At 41.3% G+C, this 27,929-nt stretch overlaps 1 protein-coding gene across 1 annotated transcript; it reads left to right on the top strand.

Moving 5' to 3' along the window:
- The first annotated feature begins 2,319 nt into the window (after positions 1–2,319).
- ARF4 (ADP ribosylation factor 4) lies at positions 2,320–27,544 on the top strand. The gene is made up of 6 exons (XM_066245124.1): positions 2,320–2,728; positions 13,800–13,880; positions 14,713–14,822; positions 20,944–21,015; positions 23,734–23,859; positions 26,591–27,544. Exons 1-6 carry the CDS (start codon positions 2,662–2,664, stop codon positions 26,675–26,677), a joined length of 543 nt encoding a protein of 180 aa, XP_066101221.1. The 5' UTR covers positions 2,320–2,661; the 3' UTR covers positions 26,678–27,544.
- Positions 27,545–27,929: the final 385 nt, after the last annotated feature.

Genomic DNA, 27,929 nt, shown 5'->3' with positions numbered 1-27,929 from the left:
GCAGCGAGGCTCCATTGGAGCAAAAATGGCCAGGGCGCTCGGGATGGCTCCTTGGCCTCTGCCCTGGACGCTAGAGTGGCTCTGGTCGCGACAGAGCGACGCCCTGGAGGGGCAGAGCATCGCCCCCTGGTGGGCAGAGCGTCGCCCCCTGGTGGGTGTGCCGGGTGGATCCCGGTCGGGCGCATGTGGGAGTCTGACTGTCTCCCTGTTTCCAGCTTCAGAATAAAACAAACAAACAAACAAAAGAACAAACTATTGATACACGATACAATGAGGATTAACCTAAAAATTATGCTATGAGAAAGAAGCTACACACAAAAGACTACATAACATATGATTTCATTTGTATGAGATTTTGTAATTTTGATTTATTTAATTTTTAGGGAGTGAAGAAGTAGGGGGGGGGGCAGAGAGAGGGAGAGATTTGTTGTTCCAACCATTTTTGCATCCATTGGTTGATTCTTGTATGTGCCCTGACCAGGGATCAAATCCACAATGTTGGCATATTGGGATGACGCTCTGACAAACTGAGCTGCCTAGCCAGGGCTAACATATGTAATTTTGGAAAGGGCAAAGCTATGGTGACAAATCCATGGTGGGCCAGGGGCTGGAGATGAGGGTGACTACAAAGGAGTATGAAGGAACTTTTTTGAGTAATTGATATGATTAGGATGTTGGTTGCACTACTGTATATATTTGCTAAAATTTATCAAATTGTACATTAAAATTGGTGAATTTTATTTCATGTACATTACATTTCTATAAAGTGGATTTTTAAAAAGTACAGATAAAGCTCTATTTTGATTACCACTCCCAAACCAGGTTCCCTTATTCTGGGAAGACTCCCTTCTCTCTCCACACAAGTTAAAACAGGTAATCACTAACTGTCATTACTGCAAATTCAACTTCAAAGTTTTTGTGCATTTACACACATACCCAGGGAAATCTACATTTTTATATTACTTTACAGTATTGTGTCATTATTTGGCTTTTCTCACAAACAGTGTCTTGGAGATCTTTTCATTAGAATGTCTAGTTCTATATCATTCTGATCCCTGACAGTATTCCATTGTATGGATACACCATAGTTTATTCAGTCATCTATCATTCAACCATATTTGAATGTCATGGTGTGCCAAATCTAATGAATATAATAGACTGTAAAAACAGACTTGAGCCCTGCTTTCTTAGTATTTTGAACAGCTGGAGAAAGGGGGGTTGTTAATAGTAATATTAAAAGTTGTCATAACTATGAAGAACTGGTTCTTTGTGATGGGATTTTCCAAGGGAGTTAAACTTGAAACAGATCTTTAGAGTGGGAGAGCATCCTCAACTGCTCCGACAGCATGGGACTATGTGGAAAGTGGTGAAGATTATGAAAAGCTTGCTTTAAAAAAATTAATTTGTAGAGAGAGGAGAGATAGGAAGGGCTAGGGGAAGAGTTGGAAGCATCAATTCATAGTAGTAATTGCTTCTCATATGTGCCTTGCCTGGGTAAGCCTGGGGATTTAAACCAGTGATCTCAGCATTCCAGGTCAACGCTTTATCCACTTCCCCACCACAGGTCTGGCAGAAACTTGCTTTTTTATACATATTTTTTCACAAGTTGTGCAATGCCAAAAACATTAAGATAATATTTTTCAATTGAGACTGCTTTCCACTTCCTCAGCATAAGGAACCAATCTTACATGCTTCTGGGAGAGAAAAGATAGAAAAGCAAGACTCTCGTTGGTTTCTTTTAAAAAGTTGCAATAGTTGTTTAAAGTGTCTCAGAGTTCTCTCCTTGACCTAGGATTAGAGATCTTCAGTATGACCTCGTGTGGTGGTCAAAGCATCTAGCCCTAACTTCATCGATTGCCACAGGCCCTCTGGCTGCTGGTCCGGTTTTAACGACTTATCTCCTGAGAATGCAGGGCCCATCTTCACCCCTCCACTAGGACAAGAGTCTGGTCTCGCGCACGCAACGTGTAGCGTCGCGGTGTACCGTCGCGGGACTGGGGAATCCCCAATGCACTCAGCGTTAAAGGGAAACGCCCAAAAGGCAGAAAGAACGGAAGTTAACTACCTAGTAACCCACAATGCACAGCCCACCTTTCCGGAAGTAAGGATTTCAACCTCCTGATGCACTTATGCAGCGGAAGCGTCTTGCCTAGAAGTTTGATTGGAAATTACAAAACGAAGAATTGTGGGGCTTTGTCTGCCAGTACGCATGTCTGGCCTCGCCCTGTTCCTGGAGCCACGTCCTGGAGGTGGCGGCGACTAAAGATGCACGTCAGCGAAGGTGGCCATTCCGTTCTGTACGCAGGCGCAGTGGTTCGGGAAGCACCGGAAGTGCAGGGGGATGGGCCGGCGGTGACGCGATTCTGTCCGCGTTGGAGGGGCCGGGCCGCTGCCGGAGTCGCCGCGGTTGCCGCGTGACGTGGCACATCAAAAACCTTAAAACACTAGAGTCGGAGCTGTCGCGCCAGTCGTTGAGCAGGTCCGCGCCCCGTTAAGTCGTGTCCCGGAGCTTCGTCCGTCGCGCCGGCTAGTGAGCCGTCCAGGCCGCCCTCTTCCTTCTTCAGCTTCTCTTCCTTCTCCCTCATTTTGCCGGGAGCGTGAAAGGAGTAAGCCGGGGGACGCTCCAAACCCCTTCTGCCCATCGCAAGTGCTGCTACCACCATGGGCCTCACCATCTCCTCCCTCTTCTCCCGCCTCTTTGGAAAGAAGCAGATGCGCATTTTGATGGGTGAGTGAACGAAGGAGACCTGAGTTCCAGTCGCAGTGGGGGTCGGGGAAGGCCGGGTCTCTACTCTTGCCGCGGTCTCGGGGCCTGTTTTTGCCTCAGTCCGCCCTGATGGGGGAGGGGCGGCGGTTAGGGGTCGGGAGGAACTCTTAAGGGTAACAATGGAGTGAATGGTGGGCGGTCATCTCAGACCTGTCCAAGAGGCCCTGTAGTGGCGTGGGCAAGGTTTCCTCCTTCTGCGTTTGGCTTTCTTTCTTTGATCTTATTAAAAGTCCAACAAGATTGGGCGGAGATGTGGGGGAAGCGAACTCAGATCGGGCAGAGCCGGGAAGACACTGGCGAGGCCCCTTCTGAGAGTACGACCTGCCTTCCCTCTTCCCCGGGTGTGGGCAGCGGCCCAGAGGGAGGCAGAGCGACTCCAGCCTTCCGCCTCCCTCTTTCCGCCCCGTGTACACACACTGCACACTCCACTGGAATGTGAGCGAGCGGTCCGGGAGGAAGTGTCCAGGCCCAGTGTGGTGGCAAAGGAGCACCCAAGATTTCAGAAGAGTCCGGAGTCCTCAGCACTCACTTCGCTCAACTTTGTGTCGCGCTGGGTTCCGCTTCACATTTTTTCTTTTTCTTGTTAGTCACCCTGAAAACTGAGTTTTTCATGAATGTATTTTTTGGCCAGTCTCAGAAACTATACTTGGTTCACTGTCTTTGGTTTTCGTACTAGTTTTTTATTGGTAGTTTTAGTAGCCCAACTGGCTAGGCTTACTAAAAAAACTTGTAGAAAGTAATTTTTTTTTAAGCGGATAACATTCTTAGTAACAACATCATGATGCTTAATTTTAGGGCAGTCTTAATAAGTGTAAAAGAATTTCTTTTAATTCTTTTGTAAAATAGGCTTTTAAAAAACTTAATGCTTTCAGAGTTATTTTTCGATCTGCTGAGTGAGAAGGGGCTGGTCACTTGGGAGATGTAAGCAACCCCTCCCCTCTGGTACTGTGAGTAGTGTCTGCATCATAGATAAGCTCCATGGACCCTAATACATAATGCTAAAGGTGCCCCTCTTAAGTTTAAATTTCGAACTTGATAGTTCATTAACTTGCTTACTTATTTTAGAGGGAGAAGAGGGGTGGAGAGACATTGATTTGTTGTTCCACTTAATTATGCATTCAATGATTTTTATGTACCTTTAGGTGGGGGTTTAGGCCCCCTAACCTTGACGTTTTGGGACCACAGCCTAAGGAACTGAGCTACCTGGCCAGGGCCTCACTAGTTTGTTTTATAGAGAGTGGAAGGGGTAAGCGTTTGCTTTTTGAGGCCTACCATTGAAAGTTTTCCAAAGCAAGGTTCAGTAATACTCTTTCAAGGTGTATTAAGATAAAGGGTAAACACGTTTGATCCCTTTTTAATTTTCCTGTGATTCTGACTTCTTTACAATTCATAAAGGTTATTGAATCATTCACAAAGGTATATACTTTCTCTGTTTTAAAAAGAGTTTCTCAGATATCACTTCTGAAGTTGAGTTTTAGGAGAGCAAGCATATTTTTTAGGCTTTAAAAGTCAGTGGGCCTGACCTGTGGTGGTGCAGTGGATGGAGTAGTGTTGACCTGGAGCGCTGAGGTGGCCGGTTCGAGGCCCTGGGCTTGCCTGGTCAAGCCACTTGTGGGGGTTGATGCTTCCTGCTCCCCCTCCCCTCTCTCTCTCTCTCTCTCTCTCTCTCCCCCCCCCTCCCCCCCTCTAAAATGATTAGATGAAAAGTTTTTTTAAAAAGTCAGTGAAAAATGGCAGTGTAAGACAGTATCTGAAGTCAATAGGAGGACTTTGGACTGTGATAAATGTTCTGCCTGTTCCTTAAAGAGATTAATGAGTATGTTCTTGTGTTCCTGGAAATGTAGTATGGTTGGTCCTTTTACTGATGATTACTGGAAATGAATTGCTGTTTTTTATTTTCTTAGTCTTTGTGATGACTAAAAGTTTAGAGCAGGAGTCGGGAACCTTTCTGGCTGAGAGAGCCATGAATGCCACATGTTTTAAAATGTAATTCTGTGAGAGCCATACAACGACCCGTGTACACATTACACATTATCCGATAAAAATTTGGTGTTGTCCTGGAGGACAGCTGTGATTGGCTCCAGCCACCTGCAACCATGAACATGAGCGGTAGGAAATGAATGGATTGTAATACATGAGAATGTTTTATATTTTTAACATTATTTTTTATTAAAGATTTGTCTGCAAGCCAGATGCAGCCACATCTGGCTCACGAGCCATAGGTTCCCGACCCCTGGTTTAGAGGGAGAAGAAAGGTAGAATTATACTATAAGTACTTTACTGTTTTTACTATGTTGGGGGAACATTTCTTCTTGTATAGGAAAATGGAAGAGGAAAAATACTTTGTGCATTTGTCCCGGGAATAGAAGTCATGATTTGGAATTCATTTTATGTTAAATGTTTTATTACTCAAGTTTGCTATTCTTAGTTTGCATTATAATTTCAAGATAATCAGTTTTCCTTGATGAAAAACACTTCTGTCACAAAGACAACTATTAATGGTAACTCATCAAATGAGGTATAACTATATGATGGATAGAGAAAGATCTAATTTGGAAGTTTGATATTTCTTAGAAATTTTTGTCCAGCTGTATGAGTGACAGCATAAATAATAAAACTCTTACAATGTCTGCCCCTATTTAATCATTAGAATTAAAAAGATAGCAGTTAGCTACTGAGTCTGGTTTGCCAAATCACTGTGAAGTTTTAAATTTTATCCCTACACTCACTCTTCGAAAAATTCAAGTAATTTTAAAAGGTGTTTGCAGTTACTGCTTCTAGTAAACTAATTAAATATAACAATCAGATTTAAAATAACTTAAAAATAGAGATTGACAGAAATCTATTAATTGTAGTTTTAAGATATTTTTATTGATTTTTAGGTGGGGGGGAGAGAAACATTAATTTGTTGTTTCACTTATTTGTGCATTTATTGTTGATTCTTGTGTGTGCCCTGATCTGGGAATGTAATCCATAACCTTGGCGTAGGGTTTTGAACCGGCAACCTTAGCATTTCCAGGTCGACACTTTATCCACTGCGCCACCACAGGTCAGGCCGTACTTCATTCCTTTTTATGGCTGAACAATAATTCCATTGCATATATATACTACGTTTTGTTTACCCATTCATCAGTTGATGGAAATAATGGTGGTTTCTACTTTTTGGCTATTATGAGTAATACTGCTGCATACATTTTTGAGTAAGTTTTTGTGTGGGCATATGTTTTTAATTCTCTTGGGTAAATATATACCTCGGAGTAGAATTGGTGGGGGTTATATGTTAACTATGTTCAACATTTTGAGGAACTGACAAATTGTTTTCAAAAGCAGCTATGTCTTTTTACATTCCCACCAGTATGAGGGATTTAATTTTGCTACAAGTAGGGTTTGAATATCTCTTCTCTATTGCTCCTGTAATTCTGGGGACACTCTGAACTTCAGATGCTGCATCTATAAAATTGAGGGTTATTGTGGGGATTAGTTATAAAAATGGAATCACCTAGTGGTGTGGTTGGAATACAGTAAACAATTTTAAATTATTATGAAGTTGTATTTCAAACTTCCTTGTAGAAAATTTGAAAGATAAAGGGAAAAAGTGAAAAAAAAAACTGAAATTTTGTGTACCTGAAAATATACTTTTTTTCTTCCCAGTCCTTTTCCTTTCTGCATATTTTTCCTCCAAGCTGAGATAATTGGAATCTAACTTAACTTAAAATATAAGTATTTCCTGCTGTCATAGTTTGTTAGATGTACTTTTTAATGCTTGGCAAAGATTTTGGGGGGTAGTTTTGCTGCTGTTAACATTTTAGTTGAAGTGTAGGTCCAGTTAAGGAAAACAAGTAGTTCCAGTGTATCTTTCAGTACAGTGAGCTGTTTATGTGGGTGATACTGAGGGAGGACATAACTGGACTGTACAGATTAGAGTCTTATCTAGACTAGTTGAAAATTGGTTATAGCTTTTCATCTTGTGGAGAAGTCTCATTCTAAATATTGCAGTGTTAAGGAAATACAAACTTAAGAAATGACTAAAGTAGCACAGAATCGTTAAACCAACATGTTTTTTAAGTAAAGACCTTTACAATGAATTTTAAGTGATGGTATGCAATAATGTGTGCATCTTAAATCCTTTTTTTTTTTTGCATTTTTCTGAAGCTGGAAACAGGGAGAGACAGTCAGACAGACTCCCGCATGCGCCTGACCAGGATCCACCTGGCACGCCCACCAGGGGCGATGCCATGTTGCGACCAGAGCCACTCTAGCGCCTGGGGCAGAGGCCACAGAGCCATCCCCAGCGCCCGGGCCATCTTTGCTCCAATGGAGCCTTGGCTGCAGGAGGGGAGGAGAGAGACAGAGAGGAAGGTGCGGCGGAGGGGTGGAGCAGCAAATGGGCGCTTCTCCTTGTGCCCTGGCCGGGAATCGAACCCGGGTCCTCCGCACGCTAGGCTGACGCTCTACTGCTGAGCCAACCGGCCAGGGCCGCATCTTAGATCTTAACAATAGAGATACCTTTTAAACTTTTGGTTTGCATATACAGTGTGTCCGTTAAAGTCATGGTGCACTTTTGACTGGTCACAGGAAAGCAACAAAAGATGATAGAAATGTGAAATCTGCACCAAATAAAAGGAAAGCCCTCCCAGTTTCTGTAGGATGATGTGGAAGCATGTGCGCATGCGCAGATGATGATGTAACACTGTGTATACAGTGGAGCAGCCCACGGCTATGCCAGTCCAGATGTGGACGGTACAGAGAAAAGTTCAGTGTGTTCTGTGGCTCACTAAATTCGAATCTGTGACCAAAGTGCAATGTGAATATCGGCCCGTCACCGATATTCCTATGAAGCACCACCACATAGGAATAACATTACTCGGTGGGATAAGCAGTTGAAGGAAACCGGCAGTTTGGTGGAGAAACCCCGTTCTGGTAGGCCATCAGTCAGTGACGAGTCTGTAGAGGCTATACGGGATAGCTACCTAAGGAGCCCTAAAAAATCTGTGCGTGAGCCCACATCGAACTGCACTGAATAGGTATGAAACTAGGAGAGTTTTCCTTTTATTGATATTTGGTGCAAATTTCACATTTCTATCCTCTTTTGTTGCTTTCCTGTGACCGGTCAAAAGTGCACCATGACTTGACGGACAGGACACACTGTATTTAGCACTATCATTTGGGTGCAACTCAAAAGATATCTTCATGATTTTAAAGTCTGTGTGGCTGTAAGTCATTGAAATATAATCTTAAACTTTTTATTTTAAAAATAACTTGTGGATGCTTAAAAAACCTTAGGGTTGCATTTTTTGTAAACTCCCTTTTAAAATATAGATACATATATTATATAGTCTATAGTTATATATGTGTATTTTAAAAATAGATATAGAAAATCAAGGCTCTTAAGCAGTCATCTTTCTGACAGCTGTATCAGGAGCTGTAACCAGTATAAATAACATTTTAATAAAGGAAATTACCATTTGGGAAATTTGTGGTTTTTTTAACAGAGAGAAACCAATTTTGTTCTGCTTATTTATGCATTCATTGGTTGATGTTAAAAAATTTTTCTGACCCTGGCCGGTTGGCTCAGCGGTGGAGCATTGGCCTGGCGTGCGGGGGACCCGGGTTCCATTCCTGGCCAGGGCACATAGGAGAGGCACCCATTTGCTTCTCCACCCCCACCCCCCTCCTTCCTCTCTGTCTCTCTCTTCCCCTCCTGCAGCCAGGGCTCCATTGGAGCAGGGATGGCCCGGGCGCTGGGGATGGCTCCTTGGCCTTTGCCCCAGGCGCTGGGGTGGCTCTGGTCGAGGTGGAGCCCGTAGGGGCAGAGCATCGCCCCCTGGTGGGCGTGCCGGGTGGATCCCCATGGGGCGCATGCGGGAGTCTGTCTGACTGTCTCTCCCCGTTTCCAGCTTCAGAAAGAAGAAAAAAAAACCAAAAAACAAAAAATTTTTCCATTGATGTGAGAGAGAGAGGGAGAGAGAGAAGAATCAACTCGCTGTACCACTAGTTGTGCCGTATGTGCTGTGACTGGGGATCCAGTGCAACCTGGTGAATTGCTCTAACCAAGTGTGAGCTATCCAGCCAGGATCGGAATTTGTTCATTCATTCATTCATTCATTCATTCATTCATTCATTCATTCATTTATTTTAGATTTTATTCATTTTAGAGAGAGAGAGAGAGAAGGGGGAGGAGGAGCAGGAAGCATCAAGTCCCATATGGGCCTTGACCAGGTAAGCCCAGGGTTTGGAGCTGGCTACCTCAGCATTCAGATCAATGCTTTATCCACTGCACCACCACAAATCAGGCCTTTTTTTTTTTTTTAAATGAAAGTATGTTTTTATTGTTACAAAACTAACAATATGGCAGTAGGATATTATTATTATGCATTAATTAGTTATGCATACAAGCAGGTATAAAACTTTTATTAAAAAACAATTATATAGGCCCTGGGCAATTGGCTCAGTGGTAGAGCATCACCCTGCACCTAGAAGTCCTGAGTTCGATTTCTAGTCAGGGCACAGAGGACAAGTGACCATCTGCTTCTCCCCTCTTCCCTTTTCTTCTCTCTCTCCTCTCTCTCTCTCTTCCCCTCTCACAGCCAAAACTCAAATGGTTTGAGCAAAATTCGCCCCAGGCAGAGAGGTTGGCTCCATGGCCTTGTCTCAGGCACTATAAAATAGTAGCTCGATTCCTAGCGTGGCCCCAGATGGGCAGAGCACCTACCCCAGATGGGGGTTGCCTGGTGGATCTGGGTTAGTGTGCATACAGGAGTCTGTTTCTTCCCCTTCAATAATAATAATAATAAAGAAAGAAAAATTATGTTACCATAACTAAAATAGTTGTATAATCATAATTTGTCCTGGTTTTCTTCCAATCCTTGTTAGCATTTTTGGAGATACATTGTTTTTAAGTGGTGATATGAGATACATTTGGACCCCAATGAGGACTGTCATTTCACAGTTCTAAAACTAAATCAAGTGTTTTTTTCTTTTTTTAAGTGAGAGGAGGGGAGATAATGAGACAGACTCTCACATGTGCCCCGAATGGGATCCACCCGGCAACCCCTGTCTGGGCCTGATGCTCTGGTCAGCCAAGCTATCCTCAGTGCCTAGGGCCAATGCCGGAACCAGTTGAGCCACTGGCTGCAAGAGAGGGGAAGAGAGAGAGAAAAGGGGGGAGGGAGGAGCAGAGAAGCAGATGGTCACTTCTCCTGTGTGGGATTCCTGACTAGGAATCAAACTCTGGATATCCATACCCCGGGCTGACGCTCTGTCCACTAAGCCAGCTGGCCTGGGCCTCAAGTGTTATTCCTTACCCCCCTTTTTTTTCAGCAAGAGAGAGATGGAGAGAGGGACAGACAGGAAGAGAGAGATAGATGAGAAGCATCACCTCATAGTTGTGGCACCTCACTTGTTCATTGATTACGTTCTCATATGTACCTTGACCAGAGGTGTTTCAGCCAGTGACAATGGGGTCATGTCTTTGATTCCACGCTGAAGCCAGTGACCCTGTTCTCAAGCTGGTGAGCCACGCTCAACCTCAAGTATTATTCTTATTGACATCTCAATTATAGTTCTGACTTGGGCTTAATCATATTTGGATTTAAAGAGAGATTTTGCTTTATTTAAAAACTTGATCAGGCCTGACCTGTGGTGGCGCAGTGGATAAAGCATCGACCTGGAAATGCTGAGGTTGCCGGTTTGAAACCCTGAGCTTGCCTGGTCAAGGCACATATGGGAGTTGATGCTTCCAGCTCCTCCCCCCTTCTCTCTCTCTGTCTCTCTCCTCTCTAAAAATGAATAAATACACACACAAAAAAAATTTAAAAAAAAACAACAACTTGATCAGAATTACCTGAGGAGGACTCAAGTTCTCAGGAGAACAATGAAAAAAAAAACTCTTATGTTACTCCCATTTTCTTTTTCTTTTATTTGACAGTGAGAGACAGAGGGACAGATAGGGACAGACAGACAGGAAGGGAGAGAGATGAGAAGCATCAATTCTTCGTTGTGGCATCTTAGTTCATTGATTGCTTGTTCATTGATTGCTTTCTCATATGTGCCTTGATGGAGGAGCGGCTACAGCAGAGCAAGGGACCCCTTGCTCAAGCCAGTGACCATGGGGTCGTGTTTGTGACCCCAAGCTCAAGCTGGTGAACCCGTGATCAAGCCGGATGAGCCTGCGCTCAAGCTAGCGACCTCAGGGTTTCGAACCTGGGTTCTCCGCGTCCCAGTCCAACGCTCTATCCACTGCGCACCGCCTGGTCAGGTTGTTACTCCCTTTTTCTGAAGGTGCCAAACTTTAAGGTTGCTATTTTTGTTTCTTGGTGTTATTTTTAGGGTTATGTTTTCTGATCTTTTTGGTAATGCTCCATACACAAAAAACATTTTCTATAACAGTTGGCATTTCCTTTGTCCAATCCTAAGGGCTTAGAAAAGGCTACTCTCAGTCTAGTAAGTGTGTCATAGTATTTTGGAAAGACTAAACCTGAATCTCAGTATGAAGAAATAGGGAACATGGCCGGTTGGCTCAGCGGTAGAGCGTCGGCCTGGCGTGCGGGGGACCCGGGTTCGATTCCCGGCCAGGGCACACAGGAGAAGCGCCCATTTGCTTCTCCACCCCCCCCTTCCTCTCTCTCTCTCTCTTCCCCTCCCGCAGCCAAGGCTCCATTGGAGCAAAGATGGCCTGGGCGCTGGGGATGGCTCCTTGGCCTCTGCCCCAGGTGCTAGAGTGGCTCTGGTCACGGCAGAGCATCGCCCCTGGTGGGCGTGCCGGGTGGATCCCGGTTGGGCGCATGTGGGAGTCTGACTGTCTCTCCCCGTTTCCAGCTTCAGAAAAAAAAAATAACAATAAAAAAAAAAAAATAGGGAACAAAGTTTGATTAGAGGACACAGGAATAAGAAAGTATAAGACCCCCGAGTTTCCAGAGAGATCTTAAATCTACCCTTTATAGGGAACAGAACAGAAAGGGTATGTAGAAGGAGGCTGAATTGCCTATAGCCTTTAGTTCTGTTTTGCAATAACTGATAAAAATTAAACTTACCTAATTCACATTCTTGTGCAAGCTAAGAGATGATTTCTGGTTTTTTTTTTTTTGTTGTTGTTGTTTTAGAGACAGAGAGAGGGATAGACAGGAACAGAGAGAGATGAGAAGCATCAATTATTAGTTTTTTTGTTGCAACACCTCAGTTGTTCATTGATTGCTTTCATGTATGTTTCTTGACCGTGGGGCTACAGCAGACCGAATAACCCTTTGCTTGAGCCAGCGACCTTGGGTTCAAGCTGGTGAGCTTTGCTCAAACCAGATGAGCCCATGCTCAAGCTGGCGACTTTGGGGTCATGAACCTGGGTCCTCCGCATCCCAGTCCAACGCTCTATCCACTGCGCCACCGCCTGGTAGGCAATTACTGGTTTTCTTTAATAGCATTGGTTTTGTGTGCCATGTTTTGCTTTGATTTAAATACTTAAAATGCATCCTTGCTTAAGTCAGTTTGCAATTGAATTTCAGAATCTGTGGTAGTGAAAATCCAGGTGGCAACAATGGTACATTCAATAAGGTTATTGTATATTGACCTTCATTTATGAAGGTTTTAGCAAACAACATAGAATATGCAAGTTTTGAGAGATTCATACTTAAAATAAGCATTTGATTTTCTCTACACCAGAAACAAGCACATTCTTCTATACTTGTATATGCCTTAAAGGAAACATTTTTAAGAAGTTAGACATATATTGGAGATGAGTAGAATATGGCCATTTGTATAATTCAGATTAACCAGCCTTTTGTTCTTATTTCTGCATATTTGATGTTGAAAATGAATGGAAGTAGGAGTGGCCTCATATTCCTTTATCATTTGAGGAGACTTAGGCATAGTATTGACTTTACTAATATAATATTTATTTATTTATTTATTTATTTATTTATTTAGAGAGAGGGACAAACGTGCAGAAAGACAGGAAGGGAGAGATGAGAAGCATCAACTTGTAGTTGCTTCTCTTTAGTTGTTCATTGATTGTTTTTCATTTGTGCCTTGACCAGGGGGCTCCAGCTGAACCAGTGACCCCTTGCTCAAGCCAGTGACCATGGGGTTATGTCTCTGATCCCATGCTCAAGCTGGAGACCTTGGGGTTTCGAACATGGGTCCTCAGCATCCCAGGTCGACTATCCACTGTACCACTACCTGGTCAGGCTTAAAGTTAATTCTTTAGTCTCTTGTTCTTATGTGTTCTCTGGTTCAACTTCTAATTTATGTTTTTAAAAATGGTTGTAGATCATAGGATTAATATAGACTTGAGTTAGAAGAGATCATATGTTATCTGATCCAGTCCCTTATTTTAATTTTCTAAAGTAACTTGTTTAAAGGCACTTGACTAGTTTGTGACAAAGCAAATCCAGAGATAAAATCCTGAGTCAGCCAGATACTACCCTCAGTTTTTCACTACTATATACTATCTCATTAGGTCTAGAAAGAAAAATGAAAAGGCAACACTTTCTGTAGGAAATGTTGTCTTTGGAAATCAGAAATGAGATATTTTTATTTATTTATTTTTTGTATTTTTACGAAGTTTACAAGTGGCGAGTCAGTCAGATAGACTCCCCCATGTGCCCAACGGGATCCACCCAGCATGCCCACCAGGGGGGCAATACTGTGCCCATCTGGGGCGTTGCTCTGTTGTGGCCGGAGCCATTCTAGCACCTGAGGCGGAGGCCATGGAACCGTCCTCAGTGCCCGGGCCAACTTTGCTCCAGGAGCTCTGGCTGTGGGAGGGGAAGAGAGAGACAGAGAGGAAGGAGAGAGGGAGGGGTGGAGAAGCAGATGGGCACTTCTCCTGTGTGCCCTGACCGGGAATCGAACCTGGGATTTCCACATGCCGGCCCGACGATCTATCGCTGAGCCAACTGGCCAGGGTTGAGGTAATTTTATTTTTAACTCATTTGTGCTTTGACCAGTCAATGTTAACTTTCAAACTGTGTAGTTTTTATAAAATAATTTTAGTCTGTGCTTTTGATTTAGATATATAATCTGTGGTGTCTTTTTCTAGTTGGATTGGATGCTGCTGGCAAGACGACCATTCTGTATAAACTGAAGTTAGGGGAGATAGTCACCACCATTCCTACCATTGGTAAGAAAGTTTACAGGTAATTATTATAAAGTGAAATAGAATATAGTTTAATTTTGAAACTGCCTTGTTTTTAAAGACTTTATATTTTTAAGAGTAGTTTTAGCTTCACAGAAAAATTGGGAGGTCTCCCTGATTATCCTCTACCTTTCCCTATTGTCAATATCACTCACTAGAGTGGTATGTTTGTTAAAATTGATAGACCTACCTTTTCACATCACAATCACCCAGAGTTCATGGTTTACCTTAGGGTTCAATTTTGGTGTATATTTTGTGGGTTTAGACAAATGTATAATGATGAGCATTCAATAACTCCTAGGTTTTGTTTGTTTGTTTGTTTTGTATTTTTCCAAAGTTAGAAGTGGGGAGGCAGTCAGACAGACTCCTGCATGCACCTGACTGGGATCCACCCAGCATGCCCACCAGGGGGCGATGCTCTGCCCATCTGGGTCCTTCCTCCTTTGCCTGAGCCATTCCAGCGCCTGAGGCAGAGGCCATGGGGCTGTCCTCAGCGCCCGGGCCAACTTTGCTCCAATGGAGCCTTGGCTGCAGGAGGGGAAGAGAGAGACAGAGAGGAAGGAGAGGGGGAAGGGTAGAGAAGCAGATGGGTGCTTCTCTTGTGTGCTTGGCCAGGATCGAACCCAGGACTTCCACATGCCAGGCTGACGCTCTACTGCTGAGCCAACCTGCCAGGGCCTATAACTCCTAGGTTTTTAACTTTGTTGATTATCTAGAGGGACTTTAAAACAGTTCTGAGATAATTCCATAATAAAGAAGTTTATTTTCTTAATGACTTTTTGGCACAACAGTCATTTTTCTTCTTCTTCTTTTGTAGGTTTTAATGTGGAAACAGTAGAATATAAGAACATTTGTTTCACAGTATGGGATGTTGGTGGTCAAGATAAAATAAGGCCTCTCTGGAGGCATTACTTCCAGAATACCCAGGTAAGGAATACTATACATTTAAAAAAATTTAATTGATTTTAGAGAGATAGGAAGGGGGGGCAGAGAGGGAGGGAAAAATAGAGAAGCATTCATTTGTTGTTCCATTTAGTTGTGCATTCATTGGTTGCTTCCCGAATGTGTCCTGACCACGGATTAAACCTGCAATCTTGTTTTCAGATGATGCTCTGATTGAACTAACTGGCTAGGGCTTATACATTTTTGATAACCTTTTTTTTTTTTTTTTTTTTTTTTTAGTTGTTAAAATTATTTATTTTTCTGAAAAAAATACATAATGAGAATTATTTGTGAGCAAATTGAGTATAAATTTTTTTTTTTTTTTATAATTTTATTTTTTTAATGGGGTGACATCAATAAATCAGGATACATATATTCAAAGATAACAAGTCCAGGTTATCTTGTCGTTCAATTATGTTGCATACCCACCACCCAAAGTCAGATTGTCCTCTGTCACCTTCTATCTTGTTTTCTTTGTGCCCCTCCCACCCCCTATCCCTCTCCCATTCCCCCCTCCCCCCCCCCCCCCCCCCCCCCCCCCCCCCCCCCCCCCCCCCCGTAACCACCACACTCTTATCAATGTCTCTTAGTGATAACCTTTCTTTATAGATCTCATGCTCTAAAGTTTTTATCTACTGTTTATGTAAACTTTATGTAATGTTTATGTTACATGAAGTTTATGTTAATATCTACTGTTTAGCTGGCGGTTAGTATCTACTCTTTAACTGGCTGTTGGGTGTTTACTATATGACTTGGCATTCTTATCATTACTTCATATTCTTCAGTAGACTCTCAAGCATTTTATGGCTAAATTACTGAGGTTGGAAGAGTTACGTAGGTTTCATTGTAATATTTTTAAGTAGGGGGTGGTTCTCAAGATTGAATTAGATATCTCTTCAGTACTGTTGGTTTCATTCTCAGTTTAGAAAATAGATCTGGGGAGGGTGAGGGAGTTATATTCAGTGGGACACTTGACTCTATGTCAACACAATAAATTAAAATTAATAAAAATTAAAAAAAAAGGTCTGTATAACTTTGCCATTATAGTTTTTAATGAATGTAGTTCTTAATTTCAGTTAATGTTTACTTTATTACAATACATTACAAAAACTAAAGGTAGATCTGCTCTGTTGATTTATAAGACATTTTTATATTATTACATAGTGTATATAATACTAGCATGGGAGAGACATTAGAGCAGTTCTTAGTTTGGTTGTACACTAGAATCACTTGGGGAGCTTTCAAAATTCCAAATCCATGATCATAACTCCAGACCACTTGAATCAGAATCTCTGGGAATATAAACTAGGCATTGAACTAGTAGTGCTTCTTAACTTTGATGGGCCTATTAATTACCTGGGTGTTTGTTAAAATACACATCAATTCACTAGGGCTTGGCTGAATAAGGCCTGAGATTTCTAGCAAGCTCTAAGGTGGTGGTGCTGTTGCTGCTGTTTTGGAATCTTACTTTGAGGAACAAGGCTCTGGTACAGAGTTTTCAGCAGCATTATTGCTGACATTTCAGGCTGAATAATTCTGTTGTTAGGTGAAGGGAGGGCTGTCCTTTGCATTATTGGATGTTTAGCAGCATTCCTTGTTTCTACCCATTAGGTGCCAGTAGTAACACCCTCCTTTCCCCCAACCCAGTTGCAACAACCCAAAATTTCTCCACATACTGCAATATATCCTCCTGGTACAAAATTGGTTTCTCTTGAGAGGCACTGCTCTAGGCTTACTCTTACATTTAAGGAAACTGAAGCTTGGAATGACTTATGTAATACTGGAGAGCTGGTTCTTGTTCTGCATTTCTGTTTAACCTGCTTCCAACTCTGTTGTGTTTTGCAGAGTAATCTGTGATGTTCGCTTCTTGGCCTTTTAGCTAAGATCAAGTGCAGCATCCAGAGTAATGTGTGATGTTAAGAAGCAGTTCATACGTTTTAAGATTTGCAGATGTCATTCTTGGTTCAACTCCTGTAATATTGCATACAAGTGAGGTATATTGCCACCAGGTGGCAGTGCATACTTTAGATTTGTGGTTTTCAACCTTTTTACACTTGGGGACTGATGAAAATAGTATTATTTCAGCAACCATTAATTCAGAAATCACCCTGAGCAAAAGTGAATTTGACAAAGATCATTGGGTCTCTAATCTTCATACGACATCAAGGGACCAGAGGTTGAAAAACACTGCCCTAGGTGACTGGCTGAAACAACCAGGTTTAAATAATATATTATGTTAAGTAAGTGGCTCTTTTTTTTTTTTTTTTAATTTAAAAATTAGAATGTTTCTGTTCATTAGCATAGCTGTGGTTAGAGAAGATATTTTGATATGAATCACATGCTTTGAAAACTTTGTTTTGGAAATTTTCAAATATACTCCAAATGAGAAAGAATAGCATAATAAACTCCCATATAATCCATTATTAGGATATGGCCAAAATTGTTTAATTAATACTCCTCTCACTTTTGGATTATTTTAAAGTAAATGATGGGGGGGGAGGTAGAAAAGGGAAAAAAAATAAAAGAAGTATTTCATTTAGGGAACATGCTTTTGAAGTAAAATTAGGTGTGAAGTAAAACTTTGTTAATCCGAAGCCTTTTATACTCCTCAATCAAAGGTAACCTGGTCTTACCCCTAGATTTGTTTAGAATCCTTTTTAATTTACCTTGAGATCTTTCTGAGAGAGGCTGGGAGCAAGAGAGACAGGAACAGGAACATCAAGCTGCTCCTGTATGTACCGCAACCAGGTAATTGAACCCAGCAACTTCTGTGCTCTGGGATGATGCTCCTACCAGGCAAACTGCTTTGAGATTAAACCCATTCCTGGCCTCTTGATCTCCTTAAATCAGAAGTTCGAGTACGTCTTAGGGATTTCATGCATTCCTGACTTCTAGCTATAAAATTTCAAAGAAAGTAATTATGCCATTTAACTACACTTCTAATTTGTGTTAACAGTCGGATACAGTGTTTATTGTACTAGATTCCTCTTCTCTCACTAGGTAATTCTAATTATTTTGTTCTAAATAATTAAGTAAATATTTTCCATTTAATCTTTTTTTTAGATTAGCCAGGCTTATCTTTTAGAACTCATGCTTTTCTACACTCCAGATTCTGGGCTGTCCAAGACAGTGAATAACTTAGAATTCATACCTAAAGTAATTCACCCTCAAAATAATATTGCTTTGGGACTGATAACATTACTTACATTTTAAAACAATAAAAATGGGTTGTTCAGAAAAAATTAGATCCCATTTAGAGGCATTAACTCTTCTAGAGGGGTAGAATCTAAAAAGGAATAGCTTTGGGAATAGGAGGAAAAGGAGGAGGACATAATGTTAACTAAATGCCTGTTATAAGCCAAGCAGGGTGCTGGATGTTTTTATATCTCTATAATTACATTTGATTATTTTTTATGTAAAAACTTAAATTCTTCAATAGTTTATTAAGCAGTATAATGATAAATGCATGGAGGGAAATATAGATAAGCAGGACAACAGCTTGTCTTTAGCACTAGCTACTTTTCACTTCTATTCTTATCTGTCTTGATCTACCTCCCCTAGAGGCCAAGACCTGTCTTTCCAGAGGATTGCCTGTTCTTTATTTACTTTCTTGTTGATCTTACCAACTTCATGAGGGCACTTTTCCCCCATCTACCATTTTTTTCCCAAGCATTTTATTTTTTATTTTTATTGATCTTTAATTTATTGTGTTGACATGTTTTCAAGTGTCCCCCTCAGTTTAACACACTCAACCCCCTGCATTGTGACGCCCGTGCCACAATAGTCTCTTTCCATCCCTATTTTCTCCCCTTTCCCCCACCCCCAACTTCCATCTCCTTTTTCTCTTTACATTTATTTTTTAAATTTTAGAGAGAGGAAAGAGAGAAGGAGAGAGAGAGAAGGGTTGGAGGATCAGGAAACATCAATTCCCATATGTACCTTGACCGGGCAAACCCAGGGTTTTGAACCGGTGACTTCACATTCTAGGTTGATGCTTTATCCACTGTGCCACCACAGGTCAGGCTACATTTAATTTTTAAAAGATGTATAAAGTTGGTGGTATTGTTTTAAAGATTTTATTTATTTATTTCAGAAAGGAGAGAGAGAAGGGGGGGAGGAGAAGGAAGCATCAACTTATAATAGTTGCCTTTTTTTTTAATGTGCCTTGACTGAGCAAGCCTGGGGTTTTAAACCACTGACCTCAGCATTCCAGGTTGATGCTTTATCCACTGCACCACCACAGGTCAGGTAGGAATAGATTTTAATAAAGCTATGAAATTAATCTTCACATCATTTGAAAAACTTTTTATACTTTCCCATTTGAGAGTTTTTAGAACTCTTAATTCAACTAACTGCTTCCCAATTCTGCTTCTTTTGTAGTATAGAATTCTAATATTTGTGACTATCTTTAAGACTTTCTTGTTTGATGAAGTCAGCCATGCATTTTTCTTTATTACATTTTGCTTAAGACTTCCGTACTCTTAATTGTCAGGCAGCATTGTGGAGCAAGACTAATTTTTCCTGATGAAGCATATAAAAACTACTATAGTGTGCCTCTTCACCTTTTTTTTTTTGTTTTAACAGTTTATACACACCTTTGAATAAATAAATTCATGAGTCCTTGGCTTATTCTTTTCCTTTTGTCCCCATTTGTGGCCGTTTTGTTACTTAAACTTACCTGCACTTAAACATGCAATGGCATAAGGAAGTTGTGGAATGGTTTAAAATTTATCCTTAGCACAGTTGAGAAAAGTGATCAGTTGGTTAAGAGTAAGATTTTCTTAAAAAAAAAAAAAGTAAGATTTCTTTTGATTTAAAGTAACATTTCGCTGTGGCCGGTTGGCTCAGTGGTAGAGCGTCGGCCTGGCGTGCAGAAGTCCCGGGTTCGATTCCTGGCCAGGGCACACAGGAGAAGCACCCATCTGCTTCTCCACCCTTCCCCCTCTCCTTCCTCTCTCTCTCTTCCCCTCCCGCAGCCGAGGCTCCATTGGAGCAAAAGATGGCCCGGGTGCTGGGGATGGCTCCTTGGCCTCTGCCCCAGGTGCTAGAGTGGCTCTGGTCGCGACAGAGCGATGCCCCGGATGGGCAGAGCATCGCCCCCTGGTGTGCGTGCCGGGTGGATCCCAGTCAGGCACATGCGGGAGTCTGACTGCCTCCCCGTTTCCAGCTTCAGAAAAATTAAAATAAATAAATAAATAAAATAACATTTCAAATGATGAAATAAAAGATAGTGCTTAAGGCCCTGGCTGGTTGGCTTAGTGGTAGAGCATCGGCCTGGCGTGTGGAAGTCTCAGGTTTGAAATTCACGGTCAAGGCACACAGAAGTGCCCATCTGCTTCTCTACCCCTCCCCCTCTCCTTTCTCTCTGTCTCTCTCTTCCCCTCCTGCAGCCAAGGCTCCATTGGGAGCAAAGTTGGCCCGGGTGCTGAGGATGGCTCCATTACCTCCGCCTCAGGAAGTAGAATGGCTCCAGTCACCACACAGCAATGCCCCAGATGAGCAGAGCATTGCTTCCTGGTGGGCATGCTGCTTTGGATCCCCATTGGGCGCATGCAGGAGTCTGACTGCCTCCCTGCTTCTAACTTTGGGGGAAAAAAATAGTGCTAAAATTTTTTTTCAGTACTTAAGAACCCTGTTCTTTTTCTGTTTTTTAAATAATGGGACATTTTTTCCTCAGTGCCTCTTTTTTTTTTTTAACAGACAGAAAGTCGGAGAGAGGGATAGATAGGGACAGATAGGAATGGAGATGAGAAGCATCAGTCTTCAGTTTTCCGTTGCGACACCTTAGTTCATTGATTGCTTTCTCATATGTGCCTTGACGGGGGGGGGGGGCTACCGCAGAATGAGTAACCCCTTGCTTGAGCCAGCGACCTTGAGTCCAAGCTGTTGAGCTTTGCTCAAACCAGATTAGCCCGCGCTCAAGCTGGCGACCTCGGGGTCTAGAACCTGGGTCCTTCGCATCCCAGTCCAACGTTCTATCCACTGTGCCACCGCCTGGTCAGGCCCAACGCCTCTTAATAAGGATTTGCAGCCTATACTTTTGTTTCGTATTTAGAGTGTCCTTTAATTTTCACTGCCATAATTTATTTTAACAATTTTTCCCCAGGGTCTTATTTTTGTGGTAGATAGCAATGACCGTGAAAGAATTCAGGAAGGAGCTGCAGAGCTGCAGAAAATGGTAAGAATTTTAAAAATGTATCATTTCCAGGATATATTTTTCTTATGACAGTAGTGGTGTTAGTGGTTGGCATGCTTTAACTGTAATCGGATTATACAAATTGAAACTTTTTAGATCTAAAAAGAACCTTGAGAAGAACTATAGCTTAGGTTCTTAAGAACGCAAATAAAATCTCCTCTAGAGTTTTTTAAGAAACATACAAAAGACTGGCTACTTCAAGTAATTTAGGAGGAAAGCTCAGCTTGTTTTTAGAAGGCTCCATCAGTGATTTTGATGCACATCTCTGGTTGAGGATGTCTATATTGGTCCAGTCTTATAGATATAAAATCTGTAGTTTTAACCCTGGCTGGTTTGCTCAGTTGTAGAGCGTCGGCCTGGCGTGCAGGAGTCCTGGGTTCGATTCCTGGCCAGAGCACACAGGAGAACGCCCATCTGCTCCACCCCACCCCCTCTCCTTCCTCTCTGTCTCTCTCTTCCCCTCCTGCAGCCGAGGCTCCATTGGAGCAAAAGATGGCCCAGGCGCTGAGGATGGCTCCATGGCCTCTGCCTCAGGCACTAGAATGGCTCTGGTTGCAACAGAGCAACGCCCCAAATGGGCAGAGCATCGCCCCCTGGTGGGTGTGCCGGGTGGATCCCGGTCGGGTGCATGCGGGAGTCTGTCTGACTGCCTCCCTGTTTCCAACTTCAGAAAAATACAAAAAAAAAAAAAAAAAAAATCTGTAGTTTTGAAACTTCTGTGATGTAGGGATCCTGGTTCAAATCTCTTGTTCCTAAGGTCCATGGTCAGTTTTTCCCCGTATTCTATAATGTACACTTTGAAATGTTTTGTAATAGTAACCATGATAATTCTACTGGAAGGTAGTAGGTTTTTGGTTGACAGTGACATTTTGGCCTTGCAGTGTATTGGATTAATGTCATATGGTCATATTGCTAAAAAGCCTGGGGCGGGGGTTGTTGAAAATTGTCATAGTTTCAAATTGTACCCATAAAATATTTACTGAAATGAAATATTAGTTCTCATTCATTGTTAAAACTGGAATGCAGTTCGTAAAAGCATTGTATAAAACCGTATGTGTAACTAACTGAAGGTTATTTTGCCTAGTGAGTTAAATATTACCCATTCTAATCTTTTTGTAAACAGCTTTGAGGTAAAAGTTTTATATCACAAACTTCACTCTTTTTTTTTTTTTTTTTTTTTTTTTTACAGAGACAGAGTCAGAGCGATAGATAGGGACAGACAGGAATGGAAAGAGATGAGAAGCATCAATCATTAGTTTTTTGTTGCTACACCATAGCTGTTCATTGATTGCTCTCTTATATGTGCCTTGACCATGGGCCTTCAGCAGACCGAGTAACCCCTTGCTCAAGCCAGCAACCTTGGGTCCAAGCTGGTGAGCTTTTGCTCAAACCAGATGAGCCTGTGCTCATACTGGTGACCTCGGGGTCTTGAACCTGGGTCCTCTGCATCCCAGTTTGATGCTCTGTCCACTGCGCCACTGCCTGGTCAGGCCAAACTTCACTCTTAAAATGTACAAGTTAGTGGTTTTTAGATTACAAAATGTTACAGCTATTACCAGTCTAATTTGAGAACATTTTTATTTCTAAAGAAATTGTAGTGCTCTTAGTATTCCCTATTATTTTCCCTGTTCACCCTACACCCATATCCCTGACATCCACTAATCTACTTTCTGTCAGTATACATATGCTTGTTCAGAGCATTCATATAATTGGAGTCATGCAGTATGCGGTCTTTTGTTACTTTTAAACTTCTTGTTACTTTTCACTGAGCATAAGTTTTCAAGGTTCATCCATATTGTATCATGTATCAGTACCTCATTTCTACTGGCTTTCTACTCTTCCTAGTGTTCTTATATTTTTCATGATACTGTTATTACCCTAATCATTGTATTGTTGTCCTACTGTTGTCTAGAAAGGATAAAAGTCCAAAAAAAATCTTTATTTAAATACTTTTACTACTAATTACCATAAGGTTCTGTCATAAATATTTATTGCCAGATGTGTTTCTTTTCCCTGCTGGTCCCGACCCTCAGTGGATGATTGTGAAGGCTGAATGAACGATTTACCTTAATGGAGTATAGAATGATTGGCTTAACAAATTTTGCTTTATTTAAGGACAATTATTTGCTTAAAATTTAAAACCTGAAGAAGACATTTAAGTTGTTAGGAGTACCATAACTTTATGTAGAAAAATTGTTTTGTTTTTTTTTGTTTTTTTTTTTTTGCATTTTTCTGAAGCTGGAAACAGGGAGAGACAGTCAGACAGACTCCCGCATGCGCCCGACCGGGATCCACCCGGCACGCCCACCAGGGGGCGATGCTCTGCCCATCCTGGGTGTCGCCATGTTGCGACCAGAGCCACTCTAGCGCCTGGGGCAGAGGCCACAGAGCCATCCCCAGCGCCCGGGCCATCTTTGCTCCAATGGAGCCTTGGCTGCGGGAGGGGAAGAGAGAGACAGAGAGGAAGGCGCGGCGGAGGGGTGGAGAAGCAAATGGGCGCTTCTCCTATGTGCCCTGGCCGGGAATCGAACCCGGGTCCTCCACACGCTAGGCCGACGCTCTACCGCTGAGCCAACCGGCCAGGGCCGAAAAATTGGTTTTATATTTAATAAATAGTATGTATAGGAAAGTTTTACCTAGTTTGTTAAAATAATTGGATTCCTGTTTTATAGTTGTTAATGTCTTAGCTTTTATTTTCAGCTTGAGGAAGATGAGTTGCAGGATGCAGTGTTGCTGCTTTTTGCAAACAAACAGGATTTGCCGAATGCTATGGCTATCAGTGAAATGACAGATAAATTAGGTCTTCAATCTCTTCGTAACAGAACAGTAAGTATTTGGTTCATATTAACCTCTTGACTATTAGAATTATTAGGATAATTGTTTTAGCTAGTATTTAGTTAAATTTCTTAAATAATTGTCTCCTTTGGATAGATGATGAACACACTATTTGCAGTAGTACATTTTTGCTTATATAAACACGAGCCTTTTCAGGTTTTATTTCATACCTTTATAAATGTGCTCAGTGTTGCTTTAAAGTATCCTGATATCGTCTCCTTTTTTATTTTTTGCTTTTAATAATTATCTGTTAATGATCCTAAAATTTAAATATCTTTATTTGATTTGATTTTATTTAACTTTATCCTCAAAAATTTTAGTACTGATAAGCATGTGGAAACTACTATGTGAGAATTGCAATATTTAAAGATTATTGATATCTTTAATTTTAAATCTCTTAAATACCTCTGCAGCAAATAATTTGTAATTTGGTTTTTAGCAGCCATATTTTATTTTAGTTTAGTTTTTGTGACAGAGACAGAGAGAAAGAGACTGATAGGGACAGACAGGCAGGAAGAGAAAGAGATGAGAAGCATTAAGTTCTTCATTGTGGTACCTTAGTTGTTCATAGTCAAGCCAGCGGACCTTAGGTTTGAGCTGGTGAGCTGTGCTCAAGCCGGCAACGTTGGGGTTTTGAACCTGGGTTCTCTGCGTCCCAGTCCAATGCTCTATCCACTGCGCCACCATATTTATGGCTAGTAGCCATATTTTAGATAATACTGTTTTGTACTGTTATCATAGTAATGTCAAAAAGTTGTGGGACCTATAATTATGATACTAAGTAAGTGTTGAATTTAAAATTACACAAAATGTTTGCTCTCTAAGTTTGTATCAGTGATTTAAATATTGGCAAACAACATATACATATTTTTAAGGTTTTATTTATTGACTTTACAGAGAGAGGAGAAGGAGAGGAGGGTGGAGCAAGAAGTATTAACTCATAGCTGCTTCATTTTAGTTGTTCATTGGTTGCTTGTTTTATGTGCCTGGACTGGGCAAGCCCAGGGTTTTGAAACAGTGACCTCAGCATTCCAGATTGATGCTTTTTCCACTACGCCATTGCAGACTAGGCCACAACATATGGTTTTATGTGTAAAGATGGTGTCGTGAACTATTAGAGTGCCTTGTACTTTACAATAGCTAATTTTTTTTTTAAACAAAGACAGAGAGAGAGGGGATTAGACAGGGACAGACAGACAGGAATGGAGAGATGAGAAGCATCAATCATTAATTAAAAATTTTTTTTTTGGTATTTTTCTGAAGTTGGAAATGGGGAGGCAGTCAGACAGACTCCAGCATGCAACCTGACGGGGATCCACCCGGCATGCCCACCAGGGAGCGATGCTCTGCCCATCTGGGGTGTTGCTCTGTGCAACCAGAGCCATTCTAGCGCCTGAGGCAGAGGCCACAGAGCCACCCTCAGCGCCCGGGCCAACTCTGCTCCAGTGGAGCCTTGGCTGCGGGAGGGGAAGAGAGAGACAGAGAGGAAAGAGAGGGGGAGGGGTGGAGAAGCAGATGGGTGCTTCTCCTGTGTGCCCTGGCCGGGAATCGAACCCAGGACTCCTGCACGCCAGGCCGATGCTCTACCACTGAGCCAACCGGCCAGGGCTCAATCATTAATTTTTTGTTGTGCGTTGCGACACCTTAGTTGTTCATTTATTGCTTTTTCATATGGTGCCTTGACCGCGGGCCTTCAGCAGACCGAGTAACCCCTTGCTCGAGCCAGCGACCTTGGGTCCAAGCTGGTGAGCTCTGCTCAAACCAGATGAGCCCGCGCTCAAGCTGGCGACCTCGGGGTCTTGAACCTGGGTTCTCTGCATCCCAGCCCGATGCTCTATCTGCTCAGCACTGTCTTGTCAGGCTACAATAGCTTTTTATTAGCTTGTCAACAATGGAAATACTGTGCTGTGGCAGTAACTGTAAAGACTGTTTGAGATATTCTAGGCTGATTTGAATAAAATAAATTGCAAATGATGCAGGTTTTCCATGCTATGAAGATATGAATTCATGCCTTTCTCAAGATCTTAATTGTAAGGCAAAATAAAACTGGTCAATAAATGAATAAAAATAAAATATCCCTTATAGGGAATTAAATTGCTTTCTAGGTCTTTTTGTGTTTGTAATTTTTATAACAGTACATACGTTACTGGAGATAAAATCCATTATCATTTTAAAAGAACTTTTTGGTAATGCGTAAGACTAAAGATAGTGAAATTCACTGAAAAGCTTGTCTCTAAAATAAAAGCCCCCAATCTTTCAAAATTTTGCCTCCTATAATCTGAAAAATTTTTTAAATAAGGAAACAGGAGGATTTTAAAGACCAGGTAGGTAATGTATCAGTTACTAATCTTATGAATGTTCTTTACAGATTAAGTAGTAGATACTTGGTTAAACTTAATGTATGGGTAGGAGTAGCTTTATATGTGAGAGGAGTTTTTTTGGGAAGCAAGAATTATGAGAAAACTCCCAATCTGTATACAGTCACTGAGATTGTTAAATAAAAAATTAATCATTTGAGATGTAATACTTTAATGTATTTATTCACTTATTCCTATGGTTTTATATATTTTTTGTTTCCTTTTCTCCTATATGTGTATGGTAGGTAACAACTAAATAATATCACTGAGCAATTGAGGGGAAATAATTTTCTGATTAAGAAATTTTAAACACTGTTATACATAGGCTTATGTTAATCAAGTATTTTCTTGTTCTTTCTTTATAGTGGTATGTTCAAGCCACTTGTGCTACACAAGGAACTGGTCTGTACGAGGGACTTGACTGGCTGTCAAATGAGCTTTCGAAACGTTAAATGAAACTGGATATCTAACCAAGGACATGTTTGATATAATTGGGCTAGGCTTGTTACAACAAAATTAGTTTGCATCTTGGTTATTAAACAGTATCTGGGACTGGTTTGGGCTGAATAATACAGCATTTAAACTTATTTTGTTGCCAATTATTGTTTACCAAGTATAATGTTGCACTTTAGCAATATGCTTGGTTTTAAAGAAATTCTCCTTAACTTGGGAAAAAAGTGTCCTCTCTTAATTTTACTTCCCTTAAGCCTAAATGCCTGGATTTAGCTATTGTGATACCTTTAAATAAATCCGTTGAATGTTTTTTGAGCCCACAACAAAATCCCCTTGCTACTTTACTGGTACCTTTATCATTTCTGGGACAGTCTGCTAATTAAAAAAAAAATAAATAAAGTAGCATTCCATTTGTATTTATTTTTCTCCCTTGCCAAAAAGATCTTCTAATACTGCTTGGACCAGCCAGGGAAATGTTTCAAAAACACTATTGAGATCTCTTGCACTGAGGAATGTATTATTTTTCCCCATTATTGACTCCTGGCTTCCATCAGCCAAGCTTACCTTGGTGTTGTTTGGATTTGATAGCTAATTAGTTCTGTGCTGGTAGCAAAGAGTTTATATTGAGATGATTTTTAATACCCAGCAGATTGTCTTTCTTTATATTGTATCTTTTTTATGTTGCATGTTGCTTTTGGTATCAGCCTGACTCTTTGCCCAGTATATGATAGTTCTGCTGATGTTTTATTGTTTATTGGTGAACATATCTTCATTGAGAGTTTTTGGAAAACTCATCAAACTCAAATGAATAAGTTTTCTTCATAACTCATTTGGAATTATTCCTAATAAAATGACAAAATATGTAATTGTGTGTCCTTTTTGAGTCTTAAAGATGTTTGAAATGGATTTTCTTATTTAGCAAAATTGATTTATATATTCTATATCCTGTAAACAATACTGATCCCAGTGAATTTACTAATTGTTTAAATTGGAAATAAAATACAGGTTGTTATCGTGTATATAACAGAATGGGGAAGCAACTTTAAAACATTTAGTTTTTCCCTGGTAAAATAACTCAGTTAGTTAAAGCATTGTCCTGATACACAAAGGTTGCATCCCCAGTCGGGGCACATGAGAGCAGTGTTTCTGTTGGTCTGTCTCTCAAATCAACCAATTTGTTTGTTTGTTTACTTATTCATTTTAGAGAGGAGATAGAGATAGAGAGATAAAGTGGGGAGGAGCAGGAATCGT

Source organism: Saccopteryx bilineata, chromosome 10 (assembly GCF_036850765.1).
Source record: "Saccopteryx bilineata isolate mSacBil1 chromosome 10, mSacBil1_pri_phased_curated, whole genome shotgun sequence".
Lineage (NCBI taxonomy): Eukaryota > Metazoa > Chordata > Mammalia > Chiroptera > Emballonuridae > Saccopteryx > Saccopteryx bilineata.
The sequence above is the reverse complement of the archived record's forward strand: the minus strand, read 5'-3'. Positions and strand labels throughout refer to the sequence as shown.